Source organism: Silene latifolia, chromosome 3 (genome assembly GCF_048544455.1).
Source record: "Silene latifolia isolate original U9 population chromosome 3, ASM4854445v1, whole genome shotgun sequence".
Lineage (NCBI taxonomy): Eukaryota > Viridiplantae > Streptophyta > Magnoliopsida > Caryophyllales > Caryophyllaceae > Silene > Silene latifolia.
This window is the reverse complement of record NC_133528.1, coordinates 117,944,925-117,960,335: the sequence shown is the minus strand read 5'-3', so window position 1 is coordinate 117,960,335 and position 15,411 is coordinate 117,944,925. Positions and strand designations below refer to the sequence as shown.

The 15,411-nt window shown below is 35.0% G+C and overlaps 1 protein-coding gene across 1 annotated transcript; it reads left to right on the top strand.

Moving 5' to 3' along the window:
* Positions 1-13,071: 13,071 nt before the first annotated feature.
* On the top strand, positions 13,072-14,485 carry LOC141646246 (23 kDa jasmonate-induced protein-like). Its single transcript, XM_074454209.1, has 3 exons — positions 13,072-13,099; positions 13,471-13,911; positions 14,007-14,485. Exons 2-3 carry the CDS (start codon positions 13,495-13,497, stop codon positions 14,328-14,330), a joined length of 741 nt encoding a protein of 246 aa, XP_074310310.1. The 5' UTR covers positions 13,072-13,099; positions 13,471-13,494; the 3' UTR covers positions 14,331-14,485.
* The last annotated feature ends 926 nt before the right edge of the window (positions 14,486-15,411 follow it).

Below are 15,411 nucleotides of genomic sequence, written 5' to 3'. Positions count from 1 at the left end.
GTCACCAACACAAAGTCATCCTTGGTTCTACATACTATGTAGGATTTCAACCTGAGTACGATGATGAATGTTGACTAATTATAAACAAATGAATTTAAAACAATAAGTTCATAATCATTTTCAAAACTATTCATGTCAAGCTTGCAAAACCGAATCCGACATCGAATATCGTCAAAGCAATGACGATTATTCAAGTCTCGTTCTTCAAATTAACACAAAAGCGGCCTAATCGGCCTTTTCAAATCAAGACGGGTCTAAATACCCATTTTTCAATACATTTTATGAACTTTTCCAATGGCCAGAAGGCGTCTTTTATCGTCTCTTGACCCGCGCCTAAACAGGCCACTTATTTTTCCATTTTCAAACCAGGGCAGACCCATTTGCATCGCCAACAGGCTCGTGTCTCTTATGGCTGCCTGATGCAGGATCCGTTTCCTTTCCAACACTTGTCTAGGACGATCTCGACTTCGGTTATCCCGAATACAGGACGGATCAGATGACGAATCTGCTCATTTTATCTCACATTTTCAAAATGCCTTACTAAGACAAATGGATCACGTTATGCACCATAAACCTAATTTGGTAAATGGATGTTTAATTTCCGTCTTGCATGCAAATTAACATTAAATCCAACTCAACATCAAATACTTGATACTTGGATTAAACAAACCGACATAGAAAGCTCACATGTTAGGTTCAAACTAGTGGATGCGCATTCATGCATTTACCCGTTTTATCAATTTTTGCATTTAACCAACCAAGATTGATTAGTAGGGGCCGCTACCGCGGGCGGGATTGGGTGTCCAATTAAAGGGATTCCCAATACGTACCTTCACCTCTTACTCAGAAACTTTGGATAGTGGACAACCTTATCCAGGGCCTACGATAGTCATTCTAGAGATATGATGCTAAAGAGGGACGACTCCTTTTCTTTAGTACCTATGTCAAACACCACTTTTTGCCTTGGTTGACCTAGGTATAAAGTGGATTCGAACGGGTTACAAGCATCCCACAAATGCTTGGTGGCGACTCCGAACATCTCTCGCATCGTTTCAAGACCCTTTCCGAGACGAAACCGACCGATCTAAAAGGATCTGGTCGAAAGCATTTTCAACGCCGCTGAGCGTGGCTTTCAAAAATACCGCTGCCGTTGTCCACAGATCGGCTGGGCATACACAGGTGGGCCATGTCCATAGCTATTTGAGACTCAAATTCGTCGATATGAGCCTTTCTATATTTATCATTCTCTTGCATTTGAAGTGCAAGCGTCTTCACCAAAGACTTCAATTCAGCAATCTCTTCTTTCTGCTTATCAGGAGGAGGAGCTTGTTTTTGCGGTGGCCAAACGAATGGAGGCTTTTGATAGCCTCGTTTCTGAAGTGGATGTGGCGGCACATATGCAAAGGGCTGACCGGCTTGTCTACTCTGCCTAAATGCATAGACTTCGTCGCCAAGCAAATGACAGCAATGTGCCCAGCAGCACCACATCTCTCACAGTGGACCACCTGTTGTGCCATAGGATGGAACATAGGATGAAGATCAAAGGTACTCAAGCCTTCCCTTTGATGATCTTTTACCTAGACCTGTCTAGGTAGGACCTGTAGGACCTATCAAAACAAAACTAGAAGAAAAGATAAGAACTACCTCAAGGAATAAATTCCTCGAAGCTAAAGACAGACAAAAATAAAACAAGCAAATAAAATAGTTGCCTTCCCGGCAACGACGCCAAGATTTGACACAGCTGTCGCAACCCTATCAAAAATAAAACCAACTGGCTCTAACTAATGTAGCAGAGGCAAGTCGGGTATCGTATCCACAGGGAGGCGGTCACTATCTACTCGCTATTCTAGTCTGTCTATGGTCACAATTTGGGGGTTTAAGCTGATTTCTAAACTAAAAGCAATAAAAATAGTAACAAGGCAAAAGTGAAAGGGATTTAGAGGAATATAGAAAGAGATACTAGGATGTCGGTTCACCATGATATCACACAAATTAGCTAAAAGTAGGTCAGTCGGTCTGATGTGAGAAGGGTAGTGGAAAGGTCCTCTCGGTTCGCTATCCGCCCTAAAATACTATTAACTTAGTTCTCACCCTCATTATTGTAGTCTATTGTTCATAGCAGGTCTATTCATTCCAATCTCTCGATCTAGGTCTGAATTTAACTGGGTTAGTTGATTCACTTGCATGCATTCAACCTAATAATTACAATTATATTGCTAATGAATCAATTCTCACAACAAACCTCCTAAGCCAAATATCGCATCATCGTTATACTACCATGGTTCCCCTAATCCTAGCATTAAAGATTTAGCTACCCATAAAAGTAAATAAAACAAGAAGGAAAGATAGGGCAAGAACAAGCATGATGAAGAGATGAGCAAAAGAGAAATAACATAAAATAAAGGAAATTACAAAGAATGAGATCCGGAAAGTGAAGAGCCAAAAGTAACGTTGAACAGTACAAAGAGCAGAGGAAAAATCTGAGATACTCAAGTGTGTGAAAGAAGAGAGTTTAAACCTAATGACATCCTTCCTATTTATAGGAAAGATAATTATTTGACCTAAGATACATAACAAGATATTAAAATCTTGCGTCACATAGAAAAGTACTCGATCGAGGACTTTAGAACTCCTCGATCGAGTAACTCCTAGCAAAAACCTCTCAATTGAGGACATTAGGTACTCGATCAAGCACTATAAAAAAAGGCACCACTCGATCGAGGACATTAAGTACTCGATCGAGCACTATAGTACTCGATCGAGTGGTTTCCAGCGAGTAATTCCTACTTCGCGCACTGAACTTCAAACGGCCGCCATTTCTTCATTAATTGGGCAAATCAGGCGTTTTCGGTGGCGTTGGAAAGCTAAGAGGATAAGATTTCATCTTTAATTGGAATATCCTGATTATCATTTTTAGAACTCGAGATATGGCTCTTCAAAGTAGGCACTAGTTATATGAAGTTCTTCCTTTGCTCGCCTAGCTTCTTTACTTCTACGCGCATCTCAAAATAGTAGTCTCCAAGCTCTGACTCAACTCATCTCCTAAATGCATGCATAAGGACATGTTTTAGGCTTGATTACGCTCCTCTCCGGTTCATACCTGCAAATAATACAAGAGAAACCAAAGTAGACAATTCGGGGGACATTTGTAGCTACACTACTAAATATGCATAGAAATCCTTGCAAATGAAGTAAAAAATGCCTATATAAAATGCACACATCAGTGGTTGTGGAGGAGTGTGGTGTTAATTGGGAGGTAATGTGGTTGTGGGGGGTGGATGTTGGGTTGATTCAAAGGGTAAGAGGTTGTTGGAGGTGAAAGTGGAGAAGAAAAAGGGGTTAAGTTGAGTAAGTGGAGACATGGATGTTAGATTAGAGGTGGATGTGGAGAAGAGGAGATTACGTTTAATGACTATTTAGTTTGAAATAAGTTGTTAAAAAGAGAAATTGGAATGATTAGGGTTATATCATGATTTTCCGTCAAGTCAAGACGGATTATTGACCTTTTTTACGGAAAAAGTTAGTTGGTGCTATCTAACAACCAAAACATAAATATTAGGTAGTTCTGGGTAAAAAAATAAATGTTACGTACCTTGATGCAAGCGACCCTAAATGTCAGGTACTTCCTGACAAAAAACTCTTTCCTTTAGTTGAGGTTCAAAAAATGAGCTTTAATTATACCTTTTAATTTGAATGTAATAACTCATACTTCCATTAGTAAACAAAGAATGAATGAAAAAACACCCAAATACGAATCTATTTATAATACAATAAATAATTTTAATTCAGGTCAACTGGTTTAGTTCTTATCATTCAGATATATTCAGGTTCGGGTATCATTCAATTATATTGAATTCAGTTTAGTTTTGGTTCAATTCATATTGAGTCGGGTCCGAGCCTCTCTGATACTATTCAGGTTACTCATATCAGGTGTTCAATCGGTTATCAATTCAGACATTTTCGATTGGTTATTCAGGTTCGGGCTTACTTTGCAAAACTAGTGATTATCCACTCAAATCATTACTATGGTTGAAATCCGGCTTTTCTCATGTTGTCACTTGTGAGATAGACAAACCGACTCTATGGCAATGGCTTAATTTAGGCTCATGATAAAAATTCAATTCAGTTCAATTTCATTCAGTTCAGTTTAGCTCACTCCAGCTCATCTGTTCACGAATTAACTTACTTCAGCTTCATTCAGTTCAACTCAACTCTATTTAGTTCAGTTCATTTCAACTCAACTTCATTTAGTTTAATTCAATTCAATGTGTCTCCTAACAGCCGAAAAGAACAAGGCCTTTTATCCATTAAATTAACTGGTACATAACACAATTATTGGCCGCCAAAGTCTTATTATATTAATCTATCTATCTATATAATATAATAAAAACAAAAATAAACAATTACACCTTTTTCCCCTTCACCCCGTAGTCCCGTACACACATATTATTTTAAAGGCCACTACTATCCATAGCCCAAAATTGAATGGGGCTTTCGCCTCATATACCATTTATCCAGGATACATTCAATCTAAGAACCTTTAGGAGACCAATTGACTATATAAAACCCGGTAAGGCGGTAAGTCTTTATTAAAGCAGTATTATCGATCTTAAACTTAAGAAGGGTTAAGTACATACTACTTATTATACAAAAATGCATAGGAAAGTGTAATATATTAGACTTATATACACAAGTGATATAAATATTGACTTGGATTAAGCTTAAGACGATAATAATACGGTCTTAAATGGGAATGAATTTGTGTATGAGCTATGAACCAAGGGGTTCCAAAACGTTAACAAGATACTCAATCAGTCAAATTTTATTTTATATTACTTCTATTTCAAATTTAGGGCGATCCTAAATACACGTGGAAGATCTCCTGTGACACTGATTTTGTGTTTGTCATATGATTGATTTGTCCTTTAGTTTTCAGCCTGTGAGATAGAATCATTATAATAGAATAAGGGATATTTTTGCTCATTACAAATAATTTCAGTGTCCCAATAATTTTGATGCGTGCATTTATGTGTGCCCTAAATTTATTACCATCCTTTCAAATTTAATAGGAAAAAAGTTTAAGAATTCAATTATGCCCCTAAATAACTAACTAAGGAGTTGTTTGGTTACCACTTGAAAAATGCAGGAAATGGAAAATTCCATGAATTTTAAAAAAATAAGGTTGTTTGGTTGCCATATTTTTGGAAGAATGTAGGAATTGAAACTTCCCAGGAACTTTCAATGCCTACATAATGTGGGAAGTGGCTTAACTACTCCCCCTTGGTCATTGGAAGTTCCTGTGGAATTCAATTCCTACATGGTCAACCAAACGATTTTGCCAAATTCACCCGAATTGGATGTTGGAACTTAATACCCATGAATTGCAAGTTCCTAGGAAGTTAAAGTTCTTTGAGCAACCAAACAACCCCTAACTCTCGCTCGTCCTCTACATCACAATCATATTCTCTAAACTCTCTTTAAATTAAGGGATAGATTAAATAATTATTACATTTCCTTAAATCTTGCAAAAATATAAAGGGGATAATAAGATATTGTTTGGTAAAATTAGCTGAAAAGATAGCTAAAACCTGAAAATGTATCTGAAATCTGAAAAGTTAGCTAAAACCTTAAAAAGTAGCTCCTAGTTATCATCTACATTTTTTAGAATTTTAGCTAACTAATATACAGTTATTTATGTTTAAATAATAGTTTATTTTTTATGTTTAAATATACATTAACATAGATTTTTCGACCCCGTAAGGTTGAGCATGAGTTTTACCATGAACTAATGGCTCATTTGGGAGCGTGAGGTGTTCGGATTACATGTCAACATTTAAGGGTGGTAAATATATGATAAATTATGTTCAAAAGGATGGATAAATATACGAAATAAATAAATTTTGATAAGTATATAAGAAATCTAAAAATGGATGGAGAAAGTAATTTTTTGCAAAAAAAAATGTAAGTCAAATTACAATTATTTGTAAGTGTTTCGGTCAAAATAATTACACGATTAAAGGAGGTATAACAATTTCAAAAGATCATAGTGTTTTTAATGTGGTAATCTAAACACATAAATTATTATAACAATTAGAGAATATAATATTGTTTACTCTAACCGAAAAAATATTATATCATCATAAATGGTCCTTTGCAGAAAGTCGAGATCCTTTGTACCACTTTTATATCTCATCTTGCGAGTTCTTTAATATAATTTGTTTTTTGTGTTAGATATCATACGCTTAAAGTAATACATAATGTTAATGAAATTTTAAAGGATTATTTTTATGTGTGCACTGATGTATGTACTGTTGGAAAAAGTGGAATAATATTACCGTAAATAATATTATAACAATATACAACAATATAAAAACATAAAATAAAATATATAAAAATGTAAATTAGATAACAATAATATAAAAGAGAGTAGAGTGCTTTCCTAAGAGAGATAACGCCTCCACTGCACTGGTTACCAAATAGTGCGTTCCTCTCCCAAGATACGACAACCCGTTGGACTCCTTCGGTAGCAGCAAGAGGAGCCCCCGAACCGACGATCACCCATGCTCAATTATTAATTAGTGATAAAATATTTTTTGGTAACTTAGAAAAGTTAGAAGCATTTTTTCTATAAATGAAAATACGATTCACCATTGATAATATCACATTAGCTAAATTCATATGCGTGTCCCCTGTATCTTCTTAACGTGGGATACCAAACCCTTTTATACACACATTGCTCAACATTAATCTTATTAGCAATTAAGGAGAACATTAACCATCCAATTAATTGATGGTTATAAGTGTAAACATAAAACGTTGCTTTGCAACGTTACTTCCACAATACAAAATAGTATAATAGTGTTAAAAGCACAAATATAAATAGCATTTATCATCTTACTAAATAACGTTGACCAATATAAATAATTATCCAGACCTCATCAAACTAAATGACATATAAACCATATTTAAAATATTTGCTTGAATAAAACTCATAAATAATTCTTAAATCATAATATTTCCAACAATCCCCCACATGATTTAAGAATTCAAAACTTTTTTAAAAAATAAATAAATAAATAAGATTTAATAATCCAAAAATAAAATAAATTTTTTATATGAAAATAATAATAGTGAGCATACAATACCGCGTAATAGGTGTAGGTACCTTTCGGGTTTGAACCAACACTTAGTGTAAGTGAGCTTGCACTCGAAAGAACCATAGTAGTATAAATACTTTGAACTAGGTCCCTTAGATCAAGCTTGGACTCACCACACACACGGTATGGGTAATCGATCGGAGTTCTCATGGTGGTGCGCGTTAATGGTCATGCGCAGGTATCTTGTATCATGAGTGCCTCTAGGGAGTTGCCCACGTCCCATAGTAGCGACCACACTACGAACACTCACTAGGTGAATCCTCCAAGGGTAGGTGTGACATCCACCCCGCAAAAAATTATGCCTTCGGATTCATTAAGAGTCTATGCTCATCCTCAAACCGTCACAACCAAAATCAATGAGAGCACCTCATAAAACACAAATATCACACTTCGCCATAGGAATGAGACGCGGACCAAAAATAAAATATCCGTCAAACAAATAAATGCTCCTCTTGCTGCTACCGAAGGAGTCCAACGGGTTGTCGTATCTTGGGAGAGGAACGCATTATTTGGTAACCAGTGCAGTGGAGGCGTTATCTCTCTTAGGAAAGCGCCTAGCGCGATTCGACCCAGGCTACATCTTTCTTCTCTACTCTCTTTTCATCTTTTATATTATTGTTATTTATTTACATCTTTATATTTATTATATTTATGTTGTAATATTATTTACGGTAATATATTGCTCCACTTTTTCTAACATGTACATGTGAGTATGTGAGTTATTCGTTATTGATCAAGTGTTTAAAAAAGGGCGATGATAATTGGCAACGCTACTATATTTTTGTTTAATGCCAGTCATACAAGCTAATCATATTTTACTATATTCACTCTCTCACAATTTACGTGACATTAGTAAAAACGGTAGTTGATTTATCATTACTCTTAAAAATTGATGTAAGAGAAGTATTGATGTACTTGCGAGTTATGCACTCTCATACATGTGATTAGACTTGTCAAACGGGTTGGGTTATATGGATCACAGGTAGGTTTATGATTAGAATACCGGTCACAAAAAAATAATTCTTAACGCTTTTTCTTTACCATTTTTTAAATCAAAAAATATATTTTTTAAAAAAATACACACATATTTAGAATTAATATTTTAACTATATTCAATGTATACATAAATTATTATATTGACATAATCATTAAATATAGTTTTTAAATAAATATTTTATTATTAAATATTATAAAAGTGTTAAACATAAGATTAGGAAACTTTTCCTAACAAAAAAAGGAAACTTGTGAGCGTGGTAGTATATATACACTAGTTAAATTAAAGTTAAGGTAGGAGTCTCAACCCCTTATAAATAAGACTAATAAATACGGAGTAATAATGTATGTATGTATATATTCAATTTATTTAAGACACGAGCTATTACCGAACTATCTCTCTCAAAATTGGGTCAACAAAGAGCAAATACTCCGTATTTGGTGTAGGTATGAATGCGTATATTGAGAAATCTAGAATTACAATGGATGTAGAATTCAAAGACAGTGTATCCTCGAACATGGAACTGTTTCGATCTCAAACCTTAATTACTTTGAGCTTACAAGACATGGGTCTGTGGGCTATGGATCCCTTGGATGATAATATTAACGGGGAGATAGTAGAGGTGTACCGAGACACTACTAAGTGTCCCACATTATCGTCTACCTTTACTTACGATACTCGTTGTCCAAACCGCTTGCGTACAGAAGCTCGTCCTTGCCTAAATTCTATCTATCTCGACCCATACTTCCATGATCCAGTTGTAAACTGTCTACAAAACAAGCTTTTCGAATGTTTTATTCATCATAATTCTGATCAAGCCTTTCTTATTGAGTTCCATATGAGAATTAATTATTACAGGGTGACCCGAATGAGTGAAGAAGATATCGAAAGAGCCCGTCAAAGGAAGTGGTATCTCGGGGATGAACATGAAGCTTGGACATTGGATGGTTATTTTGATGATAATGATGAAGATGCATGGAGAACGGCTGTGGATGGTGATTGTGCGATATGTATTCAAGAGTTGTTCAACAAAGATGATTCCATTATTGTTAAGCTGCCATCATGCAGACATGTTTTTCATGATGATTGCATCTCTCAATGGTTCGAGAGACAGCCTACCTGTCCTCTTTGCCGCTCCATTTGTTGATTTACTCGAGGATTACATACGTTTCTAGTTTCTACTTGTAACTACGTATTCTTTCTCATCTTGTTCTAATTTTAGCGCAATATATAAACTCAACTGTTTACACTTGTTTAATTTCCGAGTACACGGGTCGTAACAAGTTTGGCTGTTTTGCTTAGAGAAAGGCTTGGAAATTAGCCCAATTATTTTGCCATATCATATTTATAGATGTACGGAGGTTTCCGACTACCTCCCCTACTACTAAGAGAATAAAAATTCTCTTAGTTTTTCCGCCTAAAGAAACTTCTTCTTAATTGGGCCTATTTTTCTGGATACTACTAACACAACAAGATTTGATGGATTGTAAATTGTGGACCTTATACGTAGCCCACTTTTTCTATCTCATCTATCAAAGTAAAAGTTATTAATATCTCATAATTTTGGACTCTACATGTCATATTATAAGCTAGATGGGTGAACTTGATTTCGTATAAATTTAAATTTATATTATATTTATATGTTACCTATTTTGTAAGAAATCATCAGTTATTTATTATGTAAATTTTTGTCTTAGTAATATGAACTATTTTTTGAAGGATGTAAAAACACTTATGTATTTTCTATTAGAAATAAAAAAGTGAAAACATTATTTTAATAATTCGTAAATTGTCTTTTTCGACGCGAGGAATAGTTTTTACTGCTTTTCGTTTTAAGGTCAATACGCGTTTTAATAAAATTATACAACTAACTTAATAATTGTACTATTAATGTCATAAATTAGTTGCATGTAATGGTATGAAATTATTGTGTTATTTTTAATAGTAAAAAAATAACTTAACTTAAAATGTCTTCTTATGGTAGTAAACTTTTTTTTCAACCTCTTATTAATATTATATTTAGTAGATTATAACATTAAATTAAAAGTATACTTTATTTATGCAAATAATTTAATTAATAATATCTCTTTATAAAATAAATCTAAAAAGTACCGTGCTATAGCACGGGAACTACACTAGTATATTACCAAGTTAGAAGATTATATATGTATATGAATATATGAATATGAATATGTATTCACTTGCTTTAACTTGCAAATAAGAATGTTGATTGATGAAAAGGATTTGATCATGATGATTAGTGTAGTACTCCGTACATGATTGTCAATATTACTATAAATAAACAATTGGTTCTTATTAGAGTAGCTCACCCACACACACACAAAAATGATAAAACATGCATGTTTATTTGAGAAACGAACCTCACACTTATAAGATTGATAGTTTTATTATACCCACCAAATTAATTAAAGTAATTTTGAAGTGATACACTCTAGAGCAGGGGCGTATCCAGGATTTGAGTAAAGGGGGCACATTAAGAAAAAAAAAAATTGCGGACAACATTTATACATTAAATTCAAATATCGTCAATACATAGTAAATTCTAAGCTACACTAACACTTATACATTAAATTGCGGACAACATTTATACATTAAATTCAAAAAAATTTTGAGGTTCTAATGACAATGGAGAAGAGGTCGATGTGGTTTTTTGTGACTTCCGACTCCACAAGTATTGTAAGCTATTCATTTTCATCATCTACAAACAAACAAACAAATTCTACACAAATTCTAAGCTACACTAACACAAGCCAATATAATAATTACACAAATAGATAAATAAATTTACAAACTAATAAGAACAAATTTGGGATCTAGGTTTTGGGGAACAAATTAATCAAACTAATAATAACAAATTAATTGAATTTGGGGAACAAATTAATCGAAATAATCAAAACTAATAACTAACAAGAACAAATTTGGGATTTAGGGTTTGGGGAACAAATTAATCAAACTAGTAAGAACAAGTTAATTGAATTTGGGGAACAAATTAATCTAATTAATCAAAACTAATAACTAATAAGAACAAATTAATCGAATTAATCAATAATCAGCAACAAATTAATCGAATTAATCAGATTATAAGAAATTAAGAGAAGTAAGAACTGAGATTCTGAGAACACATACCGAGTAGCAGGCGAGTAGTAATACCGCGAGTGGTGGAGTGTCGGACACTCGGACACCAGTGACGGTGACGGCGGCACACTGCGGCGGTGGTGGTTGTCTTTATCGTTCTATTGTGTTTGTGTGTCTTTATGAGTTTATGTTTATCCTTGTTTGACTGTTTATGTTTGTGTGGTTCAGTTTATCGTTTTTTCAGCTTTTTTTTTTTTTTTTCGTTTTCGCACGTGAGGGCACGTGCCCTCACTTTCCTCCCCCCAAATCCGCCCCTGCTCTCGAGGAGAGGAAAAGGCGCACACCAACAGGAGCTTGTGCATTCTAGGCGGCAAGGCACACCAAATGGTACGGTGCTCAGAGAGGGGAAAAAGCTCACTAAGTTGTGCACATAAACAAAGAAGGCGCACATTGTTGCTGCATTTGGTGTCGTAGGTCGTAGGTCGTAGGTCGTGGGAGCTTAGACTTCTTATTTCTGTTTTTCACATGTATGAAACTATGTTTGATTATAACAGGTTCGACTCATCAATTTAGGACAATTAAACATTTTCAGTCCAGTTTAATAAAACACGGTTAGCTACTTATTTAACACTATGCACGATGGTATGGTCTAAACTTATTAATAACGCGAAATCCTAAATTAAGCTGAGTTATATAGTCCGTATAAAATAATTATTACTCGGTATAAATTACTGGAAAAAATATGGAGTGTTACGGTAATAGGGTGCATGTCACAGTGATAAGAGTGAGAATTGGCAGCAAACATCGTCGACATGACATGAGTTCTAGATGAAGGTGGAGCGAGTGTGGTTGTAGACTGGTAATCATAAAAATGGAGCCTATTACACGGGTGGGCTGAGCAGTGAGCACAAGCTTGACTACCAAAATTGAACCGATCTAAACTCAACCCGATACCCAAACTCAAGACCCGAACCCAGAATAATCCGATCCGAATGTTTATTATAACAAACTGATTATTATTCACAAATAACTTGATAATAGTTAAGCCGAAAATGACCCAACTCGACCCAAAGCCTACAGACCAGAAATAACCCGACCTAACCCCGACTCGATTGGCCCGTTTACGAGGTCTAAGCACAAGGAACCTGTTTAGTTTGTTAACTTGATTGTTTGCATGTTGTGGACTTGTGGTAGACTTCCCACCGGCCACAGTTCACATGCTTGTATTGATATTTTTTTTTGCCATTCTCAATTAAGATGAGTATATTTATCTTAACCTTTAAGACGGGTCAAGTATAATATATAAGAGAAAATAAGAATGCATTAAAATTAACAAAAGATTTATCCCTTTTGTACAAATAAGATGTTATTGACTCATTTTATTCTTAAGACGATATATTGTCTTAAGAAAGACTTACCTTTTTTTTTTTTTAAGTTTTCCTCAGCATTTACCATTCAGCAAGCACTCTTGTAATTGACAAACGTGGTCCTATATGGATATGATTGACGAGTTGTATAGCTGTTAAATTATAAACGTGCTTCACGATTACATAATTTCATGACCAGTTTTACACGCTAACACCTGCCAAGTTTAATTTGTTTTCCACTGTCGATCAATTCACAAATTAAACGTTTATTGTTCATGCTTCATATACATCGGAGTATATATATGCTAACATAAGTTTAGTTAATTACTCCAAGACTTCAAGCTAAACTACTTTCTTATACCAAATAATTCCTCTGTTGAAATTTGAGGTCGATCAGCTATATATATATATATATATATATATATATATATATATATATATATATATATATAGCTATATATTTATTATTCCGCATCAGTTATCAGGTATGTAAATGTATAATGACACTATAAAACCATATCTTTCTTAAATCTCATCAAATTATACTACTCCGTAACCAATATACAACTGTAGATGTGCATCTAATAGATTGCTAGAAATTACACTTAACACAATGCGCTTATGAAACGAGATATTAGACACTTTGGCGTACCTTGTCGTTATACACTTTGTCCAATGAGAATTTTCTTTTTTCTTATATTCTGCTTAGATTATGCTAAGTTGTTCAATTATGGGCAGTGTTATTAATTTTATGTAACACGATACAGAAAATATTAAATTAGTACTTAAAACATTAACCAAGAAGCTATTGCTGTAAAATAGACAATTTTTAAAAGCAATGGTACCGTATATGCAGGGTAGACAAACCAAGAAGCTAAGCATGGCAACCAGTGTGTTTGGAGCTCCCATAACATTCAAAACAGTAACCAAATCAGACAAATGCGTCGGCAAAGATGTAACCACTCGCGACCTGGCAGAGATGGCGTTCCGGATGAAAAACGCAGAGGGCAAAGGTATGAAAGCTCGTGAGTTCGTAGAAGAGAGAAGAACAAAGTACGGGGGTGAGTATACAATGTGCCTTATTTATAACGCAACAGGCGACACAATGAGGATGATAACTTATAGTGATGCTGGTGACGGTTTCGTATCCCCATCTCCGTATCCAATGCTCATTATGAATGGTCAGTTGGGTGCTTACTTGAAGCGTGGTGGTGGTGCCGTTGTTTACGCCATCAAGAATGAGCACGGTTCTGAGTTTCAAGTTGTTTATACATACTGGTCACTTCAACCTGGCCGGGTCAGTTTATTTACTCCATAACCTTTCTTGATTTTAAGAATTGTCTTTTCTAACTAGGTTATTATTATACATTTACTGAATACCGGTAATTGTAGGTATACACCGATATCAAACAGCGTGATTTTTACAAGCTAAAAGATCCCTGGCAAAGTTTCTTGCCCTCCTTAGAAGCGAGTCAAAGCTACATTTACCAAGCGCATGAATTTGGACTGTCATCCTTTGCTAGCATAGGAGGAACCACCTGGTCACCTGTTTTCGAAGGAATCATAACCCTCGATGGCGCCTGGCCCAATTATTCCAAAGTGAAGCCGTATTACCCGCCTCCCACCGGGTATCCCAGCTCTAGACAAGTGCTGATCGGTGAAGGGATTGAGGATGAAGCTACTACTGAGCAAGATGCTGGCGCCATCGACGCTTAATTCTATGTCTACTGATTAAAAGAATAAGGCTTGTTATGCCATTGTGTGATATGGATCGGAGTACTCCTCCATAGTTTAATACTCCCAAATTCTGCTTCTGTAATCCTCATTTCCTTATTGTCAATTTCAAAATAAGAGACCCTTTTGTGTTTTTATGTCTAGTAAACAAAACTGTCTTCCCTAACTGATAGACTAAAAATGAGAGAAGAGAGTCAAACATATGGAGACGTTTTGCTTGTAAATGAACTCAAATAAATCAAATACGAGTATAACTGAAGCCTTTAAATAGGCATACATGATACATCCTAAACAAACAAGTGCTACAACCAGAAAGTAGGTGGAAGCAATCCCACGGAACCACGACTTGTAATTACAACAACAATCCATTGAATATGTTGTTATTGGCTAACTATTCTAGTCTTTAGGAACAACCACCTAAGAATGGAAACTAACTTTAGACTAATATTTTGGATCATAATATAATAGGCGATATTCTCGTAAATATTATGTTGCGACATTCTCGGGATTATATGCCGTTATTCTTAGGATTATATTCCATATGCTTTAGTTTAGTACTTCCAAATTCTTCTTCTGTAGTCCTCATTTCCTTAGTGTCAATTTCAAAATATTGATAGTTCCCACTATATATAGTTTCTTGTCAATGAATATATCAAGTGGCGATTTTACGGTTCTTTGAATTGAAAATCCAAACAGGTATTATCTTGCAGTAATTCCTTTCCTATGATTGGTAATAAACAAAAATCGTCGAATTTATCATTGGACATATTTGGAATTTATTCGTTATCATCTTCATTTAATGGTTCAACAATAATTACGTCAATCTCGTCTTCCCCTTTTGATTCATCACTCTTAATCGGACAGCCCTCTGAACTGTCTGTTTGGGCAAGATAAGGCATCTCCACAATCTGACAGTCACCTGTACTGTTCTGTTGCCTCTCTCCATGCTTTTTCTGCTTCTTCTTCGTGAACGTCTTTGAACGACTCAACATATCCGTCTTTAATCGGCCCAGCTTGTAGATGTAAGTTGCGAACCACTGCTTCTTCTTGATCATCATCACTC

Excerpts from the sequence above, each read along its gene's own strand:
- LOC141646246 (XM_074454209.1), top strand. The coding sequence starts at position 13,495 with ATGGCAACCAGTGTGTTTGGAGCTCCCATAACATTCAAAACAGTAACC. Across the intron at positions 13,912-14,006 it reads GGTCACTTCAACCTGGCCGG|GTATACACCGATATCAAACA; the intron begins GTCAGTTTATTT and ends CGGTAATTGTAG.